Source organism: Lontra canadensis, unplaced genomic scaffold, assembly GCF_010015895.1.
Source record: "Lontra canadensis isolate GAN:19392208 unplaced genomic scaffold, GSC_riverotter_1.0 scaffold180, whole genome shotgun sequence".
In the NCBI taxonomy this organism is placed as follows: domain Eukaryota; kingdom Metazoa; phylum Chordata; class Mammalia; order Carnivora; family Mustelidae; genus Lontra; species Lontra canadensis.
The window spans coordinates 1,671,964-1,687,838 of NW_022631174.1; the positions used below are offsets into that span (position 1 = coordinate 1,671,964).

The 15,875-nt window shown below is 40.2% G+C and overlaps 1 protein-coding gene across 2 annotated transcripts in view; it reads left to right on the forward strand.

Moving 5' to 3' along the window:
• SMYD4 (SET and MYND domain containing 4) overlaps positions 1 to 15,875 on the forward strand; it is a 48,757-nt gene that overhangs the window by 13,045 nt on the left and 19,837 nt on the right. For both annotated transcript variants that reach the window (XM_032846687.1, XM_032846688.1), the window contains exons 3-5: positions 4,771 to 4,915; positions 10,670 to 10,759; positions 12,281 to 13,418. In XM_032846687.1, coding sequence (XP_032702578.1) covers positions 4,771 to 4,915; positions 10,670 to 10,759; positions 12,281 to 13,418 — 1,373 coding nt within the window. The remainder of the gene's footprint in view (positions 1 to 4,770; positions 4,916 to 10,669; positions 10,760 to 12,280; positions 13,419 to 15,875) is intronic.

A 15,875-nucleotide genomic window follows, 5' to 3' on the forward strand; every position in this document is an offset into this window, starting at 1 on the left:
CCTGGGATCGTGACCTGAGCCGAAGGCAGAGGCTTAACCCACTGAGCTACCCAGGCACCCCTAAAAATAGTTTCTAACATTGAATTATTTTAAGTCTATGGTGATACTCAAAGACATAAATAAGTAAAAGAAAGAAAGGAGGAAACATTTGTTTTACAGAAAGCCAATTAATAAATTTAGAAATAATGATAGAACTAGAAAATCACCATTTTATAACCCAGGATAATAACCGATTGTGGCAGTGGTCATCGATGGATGTTCAAACCATTAGAAGAAAGACCAATGGAACAGGTTATTCACATAGTTTCAAAGTATGACCCTTAGATTACTTACTAAGTTCAAAGGGAAAGGTATCTTTACATTGGAGAGATCCACAATCACCACTTTAACCAGGCAGCCAAACTTAGCATCACCAATGGAGACTACTTGATATTATATGTCTCCTGACTTGAAGCAATAAGAACTATACAGATTTGTCTATGTACTAATATCCTTGACAAGAATCATTTAATCTGAACCTGATCATGAGGAAGCAATGACACAAAACCAGAGTGTGGAACATTTCTTGGCCTTGAGTCTTCAAAAAAGTCAGTCATGAAAAACAAAAAAATTATCAGATGTACTATCCTCTCTGTACCCTGTGCTGAGGCTAGGACTTGATGCTTTGCCGGTTGACAAGAGAGGCTTTCCCTTTGTAGGTATCTAGAGAGAAAAGGCAAGACTGGAAGAAGAATCTTGATTCTGTCTGCTCCCTAATTAGAATCCACATGAAAAGAATGAAGTTCGACCTTTACCTTATACCAGATACAAAAGCTAACTCAAAATAGCCCAGGGACTTAGAACTTCAGCACTAAAACTATAAAACTTTTAGAAGAAAACCTAAGGCAAAAGCTTATGACCGGCCGGCAATATTTTCTTGGATATAACACCAGAGACACTGACAACAAAAGAAAAAAATAGACAACAAATGAAAATTAAAATACTTGGTGCATAAAAAGATAATAACAGAGTAAAAAGGCACCTGACTCTTTCAGTCAGTAGAGCATGCGACTCTTAATGTCAGGGTCATAAGTTCAAGCCCCATGTTAGGCAGAGAGATTACTAAAAACAAAAATAAAGACTTTTTTAAAAAAAGCATCCCACAGGGGTCATGATCCCGGGGTCCTGGGATCGAGCCCCCTATCGGGCTCTCTGCTCAGCAGGGAGCCTGCTTCCTCCTCTCTTTCTGCCTGCCTCTCTGCCTATTTGTGATCTCTGTCAAATAAATGAATAAAATTGTTTAAAAAAAAAGCATCTCAGAGAATGGGACATAATATTGGCAAATCACGTATCTGATAAGAATTAATATTTAGAATATATAGCGAACTCTTAGACTCAACAGCAAGAAAACAAACAACCTGATTAAAAAATGGACAAAAAGGGCACCTGGGTGGCTCAGTCAGTTAAGTGTCTGCCTCCAGCTCAGGTCATGATCCTGGGGTCCTGGGATCAAGCCTCACATCAGGCTCCCTGCTGAGCAGGGAGTCTGCTTCTCCCTCTCCCTCTGGCCCTCCCCACTGCTTATGCTCTCACTCACTCATTATCTCTCAAATTAAAAAAATAAAAAACTTCAGGGGCGCCTGGGTGGCTCAGTCGGTTAAAGCCTCTGCCTTTGGCTCAGGTCATGATCTCAGTCCTGGGATCAAGCCCCACATCAGGTTCTCTGCTCAGCAGGGAGCCTGCTTCCTCCTCTCTCTCTGCCTGCCTCTCTGCCTACTTGTAATCTCTGTCAAATAAATAAATAAAATCTTAATAAATAAATAAAACTAAAAAATTTAAAAAAATAAAAATAAAAAGCTTTAAAAAGATGGACAGATTACTCAAGTAGTTCTCCCAAGAGGATATATAAGTGGCCAATAAGCACATGAAAAGTCATTAGGGAAATGCAAATCAAAACTACAATGAAATAACACCTCACATTCATTAGGATGACTCCTAGGGAAAAAACCCAGAAAATAGCATGTGTCGGTGAGGATGTAGAGAAACTGGAGCCTTTGTGCATTGCTGCTGGGAATGTAAAGTGGTATAGCCACTCTGGAGAACAGTGTAATTCTTCAAAAAATTAGAACTAGACAGGCGCCTGGGTGGCTCAGTGGATTAATTGTCTGCCTTCAGTTCACGTCATGATCCCAGGGTCCTGGACTAAAGTCCCTTGTTGGGCTCCCTGCTCAGTAGGGAGTTTGTTTCTTCCTCTCCCTCTCCCCCAGCTGGTGCTATCAAATAAGTAAATAAAATCTTTAAAAAAAATTAAAACTAGGATTACTGTATGATCCAGCAATCCCACTTTTGCATTTGTACCCCAAAGAATTGAAAACAGAACTTGCACAGATATATTTGCACACCAGTGTTTATGACAGTATTTTTCACAATAGTCCAAAATGGAAAAAACCCAAATGTCCATCCACAGATAAATGGGTAAACAAAATTTGGTATGTACATAGAATAGAATATTCTACATCCATAAAAGATGAAATTCTGATACATGCTACAATAGGGATGAATCCTGGGAATAGTATGCTAAGTGAAATAAGCCAGGCATAAAAGGGTAAATATTGTATGATTTCACTTCCTGAAGTACCTAGAATAGACAAATTCAAAGAGACAGAACATAGAATAGAGGTTATCAGAGGCTAGGGTGAAGGAGGAGTGGGGAGTTATCTTTTGATGAGTACTGAGTTTCAGTTTGCAGTGGTGACGAAGTTCTGGAAATGGATGGTGGTGATGATTATACAATATTATGAGTGTGCCCAATGCCACTGAACTATACACTTAAAAATGGCTAAAATGTAAATTTTTTCATGTGTATTTTACCACCATAAAAAGATTAATTGGAAAAATTGTTTTATCTCACTTCCTCGAATTCTTACTGTACTATTCCAGAAGAAAATTTGAAATATTAAAAAAAAAAAAAGAGAGAGAACATCCAGTTGCTTTTGAAAACTTTGAATCAATTGCTGAGTTAACTTGGTGCCTAAAGAAAAGAAAATGATTACAGCTAAGTTGTTAATTGCCCTGAAGAACAATTAGACAATATTGAATTTATCATCATTTTGGATTAGGATAAAGAATATCCATTGTTAGGCAAGAAGAGTTTTGCAGTTCACAGTCTTTTCATTTGAATTAGGATTTTCGGGGTTAACCTAATTTAAGACAAAAATAAAAAAGAACAGGCCTTATGGTACACCAGATATGCATGGGGTATAGTCTTCATAATGTTTGAGACTGGAATTTATTTAGAGCAGACAAGCACACTTTAAAGATTTTATTTATTTATTTTAAAGAGAGAGTCCCAGTGTGGGGAGGAGCAGAATGAGAGGGACAAGCAGACTCTGCACCGAGCACAAAGCCGAACACGGGGCTCGATCCCAGGACTCTGAGATCATGACCTGAGCTGAAATCAAGAGTTGGGATGCTTAACCAACTGAGCCACGCAGGCTCCCCAAACACACCTTTTAAATTAAATTAAATCTTTTTTTAATTTTCGTTTTTGTGTTGAGATTTTTTCTATATTGTGTTTAAATACTAATAAGGTATTTGATATTAACTCATGCATAGTAACGTTTTGTGAAATTTCAATATATACATACTCAGATGCATCACACTGAATCATGGTTTAAAAGCTATTCCCTACTACAGGTCTTTGTAAGCAAAAATTTGAAATGCACTTTTCTAAACATTCTTAAGTTTTGATTTTGATTTCTTTGACCCAAGAGTTGCTTAAGAGAAGTTTTAGTTTTCACATTATGCGTATTTTACTTTATTGCTTTACAGTCAGAGAGAGAACCTAGGGTATTCTATAGTATTTCTCCTTGATGGAAGAAAGGTACAGTCTCCATTGCCAGTGTGTGTGTATATTTGTGTGTGTATTAGATCAAATTTGTTAATTTTACTATAATATAGAGCATTTGCATACTTATTTTTTTAAGCTTTTCAGGTTAAAATAATTTCAGAATTACTTGAAAAAATAGTACCAAGGAATTGTTGTGTTAGGGCCACCTGGCAGCTCAGTTGGTTAAGCATCTGACTGTTGATTTTGGCTCAGGTCATGATCCCAGGGTCGTGGGATCGGGCTCCCTGCTCACTGGGGAGCCTGCTTCTCCCTCTCCCTCGGCTGCTCCCTCTGCTGTGCTCTCTCTCTCTCTCTCAAATAAATAAATAAATCTTTAAAAAAAGAGAAAGAATTTCTGTGTGATTTCCTTTGTTAAATACAAGTCAACCAAGTAAATTTTAAAAATCAAATTGGCTTTATTAATTGATTCATAAATTGAGCACCATCCTGGGGTGCCTGGGTGGCTCAGTCAGTTAAGCATCTGCCTTCAGGTCATGATCCCAAGGTCCTGGGATTGAGCCCTATATCGGGCTCCTTGATCAGTGGGGAACCTGCTTCTCCCTTTCCCTCTACGTCTTCCCTCTGTTTATGCCCTCTCTCTCAAATAAATAAATCTTAAAAAAAAAAAAAAGTTGAGTGGCATCCCATCTAGCAAGTAGAGGGGAGCTCCAAAGGGCTACAGGAAAGGGAAGGTTTTTAAAGGTAGAAAGGGAGTAGAGAAGAAGGAAATTATTAGCAAAGAATCCATTGTTTTAGGCAATGTCACTCTTCCCCATTCACATTACATGGCACAATCTCATGTGTCCCAGGGTTTTACAGGTACTCCCATTTCAAGTTCAATGGTTAGGAGCTTCTCTTGAAATAACAAATGTGTGCTCTTTTTTGTTTATTTCTTCATGAAGGCCTGAGGATGAGACGTTTTTAAAAAGTCTGGCTAGTGGTTACCTTGTGGGAAAGGACCCCAACGCTCCCCCTTTCTACAGAGAAGAAGGAAATAAAAAATTTCAGAAGAAGGATTATGTGGGAGCCACAGTACTGTACTCTAAGGTAAGGCACCCCCAGCTCAGCAGAAGGGGCTATGTTAACAATTTAGCAATGTGTATTTAAGCTTTTTGCTGAATTGTGTAGCCATTGGTTGCTTTGTTTATAATTTGTGAATTGAATTTGATAAAGAAAACCGGCAAGGGCACCTTGGTGGCTCAGTGGGTTAAAGCCTCTGCCTTCGCCTCAGGTCATGATCTCAGGGTCCTGAGAGGGAGCCCCACATCGGGCTCTCTCTGCTCAGCAGGGAGCCTGCTCCCCCTGCCCCCCGCCCCCCGCCTGTGATCTCTCCCTCTCTCTGTCAGATAGATAAATAAAATCTTTAAAAAAGAAAGAAAACCGGCAGAATTCTCTGTTGGTTATATGCCAGGACAACAGGTAGTTTGTATTGTGTGTCCTGGGTTTCATCCAGAAACTTCTAATCTCAAATTCCCACACACACCTTGTAGCACTGTAGGTTTATTGGACCCCTGGCTCTGCCTTGCCCAGTGTCTGTTAGCTGTCATTGAATTGCATGCCATTTTTATCTGATGACCAACGAGGCTGTTGGTTTGATAGTCCCAGTTTAGAGAGCACCTCGATTTTTAGCTAGCCACAGTGATAGTTTACAACCAGTATGACTTAGAAGTCTGAAAGGAAAATAAGTTCAATTGCCGTAGCCTATTTGAACTCCATTTGGAAGGTTGTCAACAGATGCAGAGATACCTAGGAGATATTGTGAGTTTGGTTCCAGACTACCTCAGTAAAGCTTGTCAAGTGAATTTTTTGGTTTTCTGGTGCATCTAAGGGTTGTTTACACCATACCGTTGTCCGTTAAGTGTGCAATAGCATGATGTCTACAAAAAATGTATACATACCTAGGGCGCCTGGGTGGCTCAGTGGGTTAAAGCCTCTGCCTTCTGCTCCGGCCATGATCCCAGAGTCCTGGGATTGAGCCCCGCATCAGGCTCTCTGCTCGGCAGGGAGCCTGCTTCCCTGCCTCTCTCTCTCTGCCTGCCTCTCTGCCTACTTGGGATCTCTATCAGATATAATCTTTAAAAAAAAAAGTATACATACCTTAATTTAAAAATACTTTATTGCTAAAAACAATACCACCATCTGAGCTTTCAGCAAGTGATTGTCACTCATCCCAGCTCACTCTAACAAATATAATAATGATGAACAGCTTGAAGTATTGCAGGAATTAACGAAATGTAACCCGCAACGTAAGCAGATGCTATTACACGGTACCGACAGACTTGCTCGATGCAGGAGTGCCACAAACCTTTCATTTGTGGGGGGAAATAATACCATGTCCGAAAAGCACATTAAAATGAGGTATGCCAATATTTAAAATTAAGCATCACTGAGCTAGATTTTGATGAGAAAGAGTGGCTTTTACCGATCTGCTTCCCTTACTGTCCGGCTTCCATGGTAGAAACTGAAACAGGATCCCTGAGAGACTTTCTTCTATAACATTTAAGAGATAAATATGGGCCTAAAGCAAGAGTGAACCGATCCCCTGCACCCCCATCTGTGATCTTGCATATTGAAAGAATGAGTATGAACTTGAATGGTGTACCCCTACTCTGAATCTTTACCAGGGCCAAGTGTTAATATTTGGAGTTAGTTTTCCAGCAATTATCAGACTTAGAACAACAGCCTCTGGGACTGATGAAGGCTTTGCTTTGTAATGTTGTCACATAAAGTATTTACTGGACTCCTGTAAGCATTAGTGAATGCTGAAGAATTAAGGTTCACTAGATGTAATGATACACTAATAAATGGCTTAATAGTTCTTTTTCCGAGCTAATCTCTTCTACTTTATGCTTGCACATCAGAAGTGTGATCCCATGGGAAGTTTTTCAAGGAAAACAAGTAAAAAAGTGAAATCAGACAAAAAAATTAAGGCTTAAAAAAAAATTAAGGCTTGCTCTGGATATGGAGGGAGATGAGCCTTCCTATTTCATGAAGCTAGAATTTTGGTGGTTATGGCACTTTGCAGTTTTCTACAAAGCTGCTATTTTCTCTCTTTTTAAAAATAATGTTTGTTGTTTTTATCTCATTATCAAAGTACTATATTTTGTAATTTACTTGGAAAATAGAAGCATAAGGAGTTAAAAAATCCCATAACCAAGGATAGGCACTGTTAACATTTTTGCTTATATCCATCCAGACACTTTTTCCTCCGAAAATATGTTTTTCTTTTACAAAATTGGGATAATGCTGCACTTACTGTTTTGTAATCTGGTTTTTTCCCTCAACAATTTATTGTGACCATTTTCTCGTGTTATTAAATTTTCTGCTAGTCCATGATTTTTTACAGCTAGCTCAGTGTTCCATTACAGGGAACTGTACTTGATTTAACGCCTCTTAATGCTGGCAGATTGCTTGGTATTGCACAGCTACAAAGGAACGTCTTTCTATGTAAATATTTTTACACATCTGATGGTTTTCTTAGGATAAATTCTGAGAAGAGCAATTGCTGGGTCAGTTGAATGTATTTCTTTAAGGCCTTTGGTACTTAATGCTGAATTGTTCTCTAGGAAAGAACTAGTTAACAACCCTTCTAGTGAAGTATGGGAACATTCATTTCTCTATATCCTTAGCAATACTAGTTTTTTTTTTTTAAAGATTTTATTTATTTATTCGACAGAGAGAAAGAGAGAGAGACAGATCACAAGTAGGCAGAGAGGCAGGTAGAAAGAGAGGAGGCAATACTAGTTAAGATTTTGGGGTATCTGGGTGGCTCAAATAGTTAAGCATCTGCCTTCGGCTCAGGTCATGATCCCGAGGTCCTGAGATAGAGCCTCGCATTGGGCTCCCTCCTTGGCAGGAAGCCTGCTTCTCACTCTCCTTCTACAGCTCTCCCTTCTTGCGCTCTTGCTTTCTTTGTCAAATAAATAACTAAAATCTGAAAAACAAAAAGATTTTATTATTACTTTATTTATTTTTAAAGATTTTATTTATTTATTTGAGAGAGAGCTAGAGAGAAAGAGCACAAGGAGGGGGAGAGACAGAAGGAGAGGAAGAAGCAAACTTTCTGAGCAAGGAGCTCACAGAGGGGGCTTGATCCCAGGACCTTAGGATCATGACCTGAGCCCAAGGCAGACGCTTAACCATCTGAGCCACCCAGGTGCCCTTCTATTTATTTTTGAATAGGAAATGTATTTACATAGTTCGAATTCAAAAAGTAGAGAGTATATTTATAATATAGTCTATTTATTCTGTTCCAATCGCCACCTGTTTATCCAACACCAGAAGCTAACCTGGTTAAATGTATCTTTCCAGGGGCACCTGGGTGGCTCAGTTGGTTAAACTGCTCTGACTCTTGATCTCAGCTCAGGTCATGATCTCAGGGTCCTGATTTCAGGGTCTTAGGATGAAGCCCCACCTCAGGCTCCTCACTCAATGCTCAGCAAGGAGTCTGCTGCATTCTCTCCCTTTGTACCTCCCCCAGCTCACATGTGCTCTCTCTCTCTCTCAAGGAGATAAATAAATCTTTTTTTTTTTTAATGTATCTTTCCAGAGATACTTTGGCATATAAAAATGAATACAAATACTCTTATTCCTGCGCACACACACTTTTCATATAAATAACGTTCTGTATACACTATTCAGCCCCATGCTTTTTTCACTTAATAGTATCTTGAAGATCATTCTACATCAGTACATGAAGAGCGTCCTTATTCTTTTCTTGATAGCTACATGATTTTCCATAATATAGATGTATAGTTTATTTAACCAGTGTCTTGTAGATCTATTCATAATTGATCTAAGTTGTTTCCTATCTTTTGCTATTCCAAACAACCTAGTGTTGAGGAACTTTGCATATGTTATTTTGTACATATCTTTAGGGTAAAGGCTTCTATCTGTAGGATAAATTCAAGAAGAATTGCTGGTGTAATGGAGATATAAATGATACGGATGGATGTGAAAGATACATACATATTGCTAACTTGCCCTTCCTAATCTTGAAACCAACTTATACTCCCACTGGCAACATAACAGAATGCCCATTTTCCCACTCCTTTGACAACTCAGTGCACTATCAATTTTATTTATCTCTGCCAGTCTGATAGGTAAAAAATAGGGATTTTTCTCAATTTATCAGATGAAAACTTTTTTATTGTGGTAAAATACACACTACACACAATGTTCCATTTTAACCATTTTTAAGTATATATAATGCAGTGGCATTAATAAGCACATTCACAGTGTTGTGCAGCCATCATTATACATTTCTAGAACATTCTCACCAGCCCAAACAAGCAATAACTCTCCATACCTCCCTTCCCCCTCACCTCAGGCAAACTCTGTTCTACTTTCTGTCACTATGATACTGCCAATTCCAGGCACTTCATTGCAAGTGAAATCATACAATATTGGTTCTTGTGTTTCTGGCTTATTTCCCTTAGCATAATCATTTCAAAATCCAGTAGAGTTTTAATTTGCATTTTGCTGATTAGGAATGAAGTTGAGCATTTTTTCATATGTTTACGAGCCATTTATATTTCCCATTAGAACTCTCTGTTCCTATTATTTGCATATTTTCCTATTGAATTATTGGTCATCATCTTACGGATCTGTAGGAACTAATTATAAAGTAAAGAAATGAGCCCTTTGCCTGTGATAGGAGTTGCAGATATTTTTTCCAGTTCCATGTTTGCCTTTTGAGATTGCTTTTATTGGTTTTTGCTGTAAAGAAATGTTTTATATAGTCAAATTTATTAACCTCTTATAAAACTGGGTTTTGTATCATAGTTAGAAAGGGATTCCTCACTTCAGCATCGCTTTAGGTTATTCCCATAGTTTCTTCTAGTGCTCTGCGAGTTTCATTTTTTACATTAAGATTTTGATCCTAAAATTTAGAATTTATCCTAATGAAAGGTTTATCATAGAGAGCCAGCTTTGTCTTCAGTGGCTACCTTCTGGTCACAATAATTTTACCGAGTAATGTCTATTTTTTCTTCAGTGGTTTGCGATGCTGCCTTTATGATAATTATTAATCCTTGCCAGTTTGGTGGTAGGAAAAAACCGAAACATTGTGTGCTTTCGTTTTCATATATTTTGTGATCCACAAATGAATTAACTGTTTGTTTTCTAAGAAATAAGTATCATTAGTGTTTCTTCTGTGCATTTCTATTTGTGCCACTCACCCTTTGTTATGTGCAGGATTGTGCTTGCAATATTTTCCTCCATTTTCATTTACCTTCAGTATTGTTTGGGGCTGAAGCTCCATCTGATGCTGCTGTCTTCAAAGTGCTTTGAATATTTATTTCCTCATTTGATCTTCACGGCTTGGCTCTAAGGTAGTTAAAAATGAAGCCGAAGCACAAAGAGATCCACTAACTTTACCAATTTCCTATCATCTTTCATAGTATAGCCCTTATTATCTGAAAAAAAAAGGTTTATTTTTTTTTTAAGATTTTATTTATTTGTTTGTCAGAGAGAGAGAGTGCGTGTGCAAACACAAACAGGGAAGCAGCAGAGGGAGAGGGAGAAGCAGACTCCCCACTGAGCAGGACACGGGGCTTGATCCCAGGACCCTGGGATCATGACCTGACTTGAAGGCAGACACTTAACTGACTAAACCACCCAGGTATCCCCCCAAGAAACACCTTAAAGATGCTAGTTTTTGGTGTGCCTGGCTGGCTCAGTAGGTGGAGCATATGACTCTTGATCTTGGGGTTATGAGTTCTGGCTCCACATTGGGTATAGAAATTATTTTAAAAAATACTAGTTTCCTTTGATGTCTTTAACTGATTCATTGTTTTGCAGGGAATATCCCATGCGAGGCCTCACACTGCAGACATTTCACTGTGTTATGCCAATCGCTCTGCAGCCCTCTTCTACATGGATGAGTATGAAGTGAGTATCGGGGTGCCTGGTGTGATTGGAAACGATTGGTAGGAGGTTCACTAGAAGACTAGATCTTCAGCTCTGCTCCTACCTTAGAGCACTAAAACTGGCCCCTGCTGTGAACTGGTCAAGTTGGAAGAAAATTGGTATCCTCCCAAATTTGTTCTGATGCATTTTTTCTTTCTCCTGATTCATTTTACCTATCACAGCTGATCATGTGGGGTGGTATTGGTTGACAGGAGTCCTGGCACATGGCACGGGGCCAGGGACTATATATATCCAGTGGGTCAGCAGTTCTCAGGGTCAAGATGAGCTGTGAGATGTGTTGCTAATAATACTTCAGGTTCTAAGGGTTTGCAAACTATTTACTTGTTTGTTTCTTAATAAGTGGAGCATGTTCAGGGTTATCCTTGAGGTCATATGGTTCACCCTCCATACACATTTTGAATGGGCAACTAGAAGTTGCGCCACAATGCCTGTGTATGCCTCTGAGGGAGTGGGCTTGATAGGAGTGGGCTTTTTTCTCATTCCCCAATTGGCAGCTAAAGCCAAGCTCTCAAATGTCATTTTGGTAACATCCATTTTGGAATGCCCCAGGAATTTTTAAAATATGCCCTGGAGTTAAGAACTAGTTGAATAATCACAAGTTCACACTTATTGCCCTTTGAACTGAAAGAGACAAGCAAGTGGGGCGCCTGGGTGGCTCAGTCAGTTGAGTGTCTTGACTCTTGATTTCGGCTCAGGTCATGATCTCAGGATCCTGAGATCGAGCTCCACATCAGGCTCCGTGCTGGGGCGTGGAGCCTGCTTAAGATTCTCTCTCTCCCTCTCCCTTTGCCCCTCTCTGCCACTCTTGGCCATCTCTCTCTCTGTCTCTGTCTCCAAAAATGAAATAAAATAAAAGAGGCGAACAAGAATTTAACTCTAGGCCCTAAGCAGGAAAGTCCTAGGCAATTGAGGACAACAATTGGAAGAACTTGTGAACTATGTAACCCTTTATAACCTCTCTACGTTGGTTATTTTTATTTCCCTTCTTGTAGCCGCAGTTACCATATATTGAACACATGTGCTCTTTTCAGCACTTTAGGTATATTACCTTATTTCATCCTTAAAACAACCCTGTGAGGTATCTCTGTTTTTCAGATGAGAACACTAAGATACTGAGAAATTAAGTTGCTTGCACAAGGTCATACAGCTAGTAAGAAGCAGTCAGGAGTGGATTGCAGATCTGTCTGGCTTCTAAGCCTACTCCTTTAATCACTACAATTCTTCTGTCTGTAAGACTTTCTTTCGCCCTCAAAACAGGAATATTTAATAAGACAATTAAATTCAATATCCTTGGCAAGTATGACTTAATTTCTTAAAAGATCACACAGCAGAGTATGATCTAAAGAAATAAGCAAGCATGTAGTTAGAGTCGCTCCATTTTTAATCATCTTTAACTTTCCTGTAGATTTTTGTTAAGATTTTCAGTAGACATTGAACAGTCAGGTCCAAGGGGTTCATGGGGGATTTCCTTTCTATTTTCAGATGTGTCTTAAAGATATTACGAGGGCACAGATGCATGGGTATCCAGAAAGTTTGCAACCCAAGGTGACACTGCGAAAGGTGGAGTGTCTGGTGACCCTGGGGAGACTACAGGAGGCAGGCCAGACCATCAGGGATCTTGAAAGTAACTTTGCTGCCAAACCAACCGTAGCAGCTGCCCAGTTTCAAATTCTGCAGCGAAACCTGTGTCGTCTGAAAATGAAAGTACAAGAAAGGGAGAGGCTCACAGCAACCTTCCCAACAACTCTAACAAAAATCTTTGAGGATATGGACCTAAGGGAGGTGAATGAACAGATTCCTTGTGCCTCGTCCTCTGTCAGCCTGTGCATGGATCCTTTACGAGGCCGCTATCTGATTGCCACAGAAGATATTCTCCCTGGAGAGCTCTTGGTGAAGGAGGATGCTTTCGTGAGTGTCCTTAACCCAGGAGAAAGGCCCCCACTACATCAAGGCCTAGCAAGCAAGTGGGATACCAGAATCACCAACGGGGATCTCTACTGTCACCGATGTTTGACGCACACTCTGGCCATGGTTCCCTGTGACGGTTGCAGCTATGCCAAGTACTGCAGCCACGAGTGTATGCAGCAGGCCTGGGGTCTCTACCATAACAGAGAGTGTCCTCTCGGGGGGCTGCTGCTCACACTGGGTATCTTCTGCCACGTCGCGCTGAGGGCGACTCTTTTAGCTAGATTCGAGGGTGCCAGCAAAGTCATAAGGAAGCTTAGCGGTGAGATTAGTAACAAGGACATGTGCTCACCTGACAGCGAGACTCCAGTACACACACTCCGTCCTGACCTGGGAGGGGAGAGTGAGGAGAATGGCAACATAGTTCAGACCCCAGTTCCAGGCTGTGATGTCAACGGCAAATACGAAAATAACTACAATGCTGTCTTCCACCTCTTGCCCCATACTGAGCACCATAGCCCAGAATACAAATTCCTCTGTGCCCTCAGTGTGTCGGCGCTCTGCAGGCAGCTGGAAGCAGCCAACTCCTCGAAGCCGGACGCCGCAGCGCCTCCTATCTTGTGTTCCGAGTTGAGTACCTGGGGAGTGGCCATGTTGAAGCACATGTTACAGCTACAGTGCAATGCTCAGGCCATAACTACCATTCAGCAGACAGGTAAGAGGGGAGCTTTGTTTGCCTTACTCTTTTGTTCTTGATGTTGCTCACGCCTCGGAGGAAAGAACTGTGAACGAAAACAGTAGTGGTGGTCTAATGGGAAAACACGGCTAACTGTCCTGTGTTACCATGATTGCACCATTGAGAAGCTGTGTGACCCAAAAACTCTTTGAGCCCACTCTGCCTCGGTTGTCTCGTCTCAGCAACAGGTAGTTTAATCCCACCTAACTTTACTGAGTTGTGATGATGAGGTGTTTGTTTACAAATACACTTGAAAATTAAAAACCCTGTTACGGAGGGATTTTTATTGTGAAGGAGAACTAAAATCATAAGACTGCAGAAAGAAGAGAGGTCCATGGGGCGCCTGAGTGGCTCAGTACGTTAACCATCTGTTCAGCTCAGGTCATGATCCCAGGGTCCTGGGACTGAGCCCTACGTAGGGCTCTCTGCTCAGCGGACAGTCTGCTTCTCTCACTCTCTCTCTCAAATAAATGAATAAATAAAATATTTTTTTTAATCTTAAAAAAAGAAGGGTCTACCATTGAGTTAAGGTGTCAAAATCTTATTCATGTGACTCAGCTACTCTGTCTCTTCTCTTTCCAGCTGACGGATTTCTTCTGTCCTTCTGTTTTAAATTTCCAAGAGAGTAATCTGGCCAAGCATAGCTTTTCACACAGTATTGAACTGTTGGCCAGCCTGTTTGGGCTGTCCTTTGGCCAGGGGCCAACAATCTAGGGGCCGCCTCTAGACACAGACCAGCCTAGACCTGGTTGTCTGAACCAGGCCCTACAGACCAAGGCTATTTAAGCTAGATGGAGAGATTGAATGTGGCCAGCATCATGAGTGACACTGTACCAACAACGGATACTATAGAAAAGAAACAGTGTTTCTGGTACTTCTATTGTGGGATCTCCTTTTTAGCAGATGTCTTTCGGTTCAATTAGGTCATTATACCTTTCTCAAATTTCTAATTAACTCTATTGAGGGGAAAAATTGGATATTACCTAAACCTAAGATTTATAGACTGATGTAAATGGGGCTTTAGGAAGCTATGCATGCTTAGCTCTTTTGATCTTCTCACATTAGGTAATCTAGAATTTCATCAACCTTTTATATATATGTTTTTATCTTTAATTTTAATGCAGCTGCCAAGTTATATGGTGTGTAGGCATTTCACGAGAAGTGTTTTGGAGGAAGACTGTCTTCCCCATCCTGAAGCACATGGAACACCCCCAGAATAGCCCTGGCTTCATCCTATAATGCTAGGAAATCCCATTGCAAGCCAGTCTCCATTCTCTCCTCTGCTTCCATTGGCTTCTCTGAGCCATTGCTACCTTCTAAACTACTTCTGTTGGGTGTTTTTCCAGAATTATGTTTTCCCTTGGGTACATTCACTGGCATTTTAAAAAATATTTTTTTCATATATTTTTGTTTTTGTGAATATAAAAAAAAAAAAAAAAAACCAGTATATGGGGCTTCCAGATTATAGTGGCAGAAAATTACCGACTCCTGATTTTATTGTGTCTTGCCTCTAAAGTACTTAATAGAACATACAAAAAAGATACAAATGCCAGGAGCTCTGAAAACTATAGAAACTACTGTCCAGGTAAACAATAGCAGGCTAAACAATAGTAGGCTGAATCCCTGTGGCAGAATGGCCAAGCCATGGGCACCAAAGGAGACTTCCATCTGCTTTCCTCCAGTGGCCTGTCTGTAACTGTCAAAGAATCTTAGCCTAAATGTTTTTGCTCTGTGTGCATGACATATCATTATAGTCAGGTTTTTATTTGCATAGCAAGTTTCGGGTAAAATTTTTCCCAAATTGTTGAGAATAAACTTTTGGATAGTAAATGTATGTATAGGCAGGAATACCTGTATGTTCTGTGGCTAATAAGGATGAGGGAAATAGATTCATAGCATGATACCTGCTACCTGGAGTGATGGAAAGAGGATTGGAAACTTTGGCTTTACCTGTCAGGCTCTATATTTTATGTACAATTTATTCCTTATGTTTTAAAAATATATATAAAGAGGGACGCCTGGGTGACTCAGTCGGTTAAGCATCTAACTCGATATCGGCTCAGGTAATGATCTCAGGGTTGTGAGATCGACCCCAAGGTTGAACTCCCTGCTCAGCACAAGTCTGATTGAAAGTCTCTCTCTCTCCCCCTACCTCTGCCCCTCCCTGCCCCAGTAGTGTGCATGCTCTCTAGCTCGTTCTCAAAATAAATAAGTAAGTGAAATCTTTAAAATAAATAACTGGGGGTACCTGGGTGGCTCAGTCATTGAGCATTTGCCGAGCCGCACCAGGAGCCTGCTTCTCCCTCTCCCTCTGCCTGCTGCTCCCCCTACTTGTGCTCACTCTCTCTCTCTGCCAAATAAATAAAATCTTTTTTAAAAAAATAGATAAGTGTGCTCTTAAAAAAAATTAAATACTAAATAAAAACATATACATAG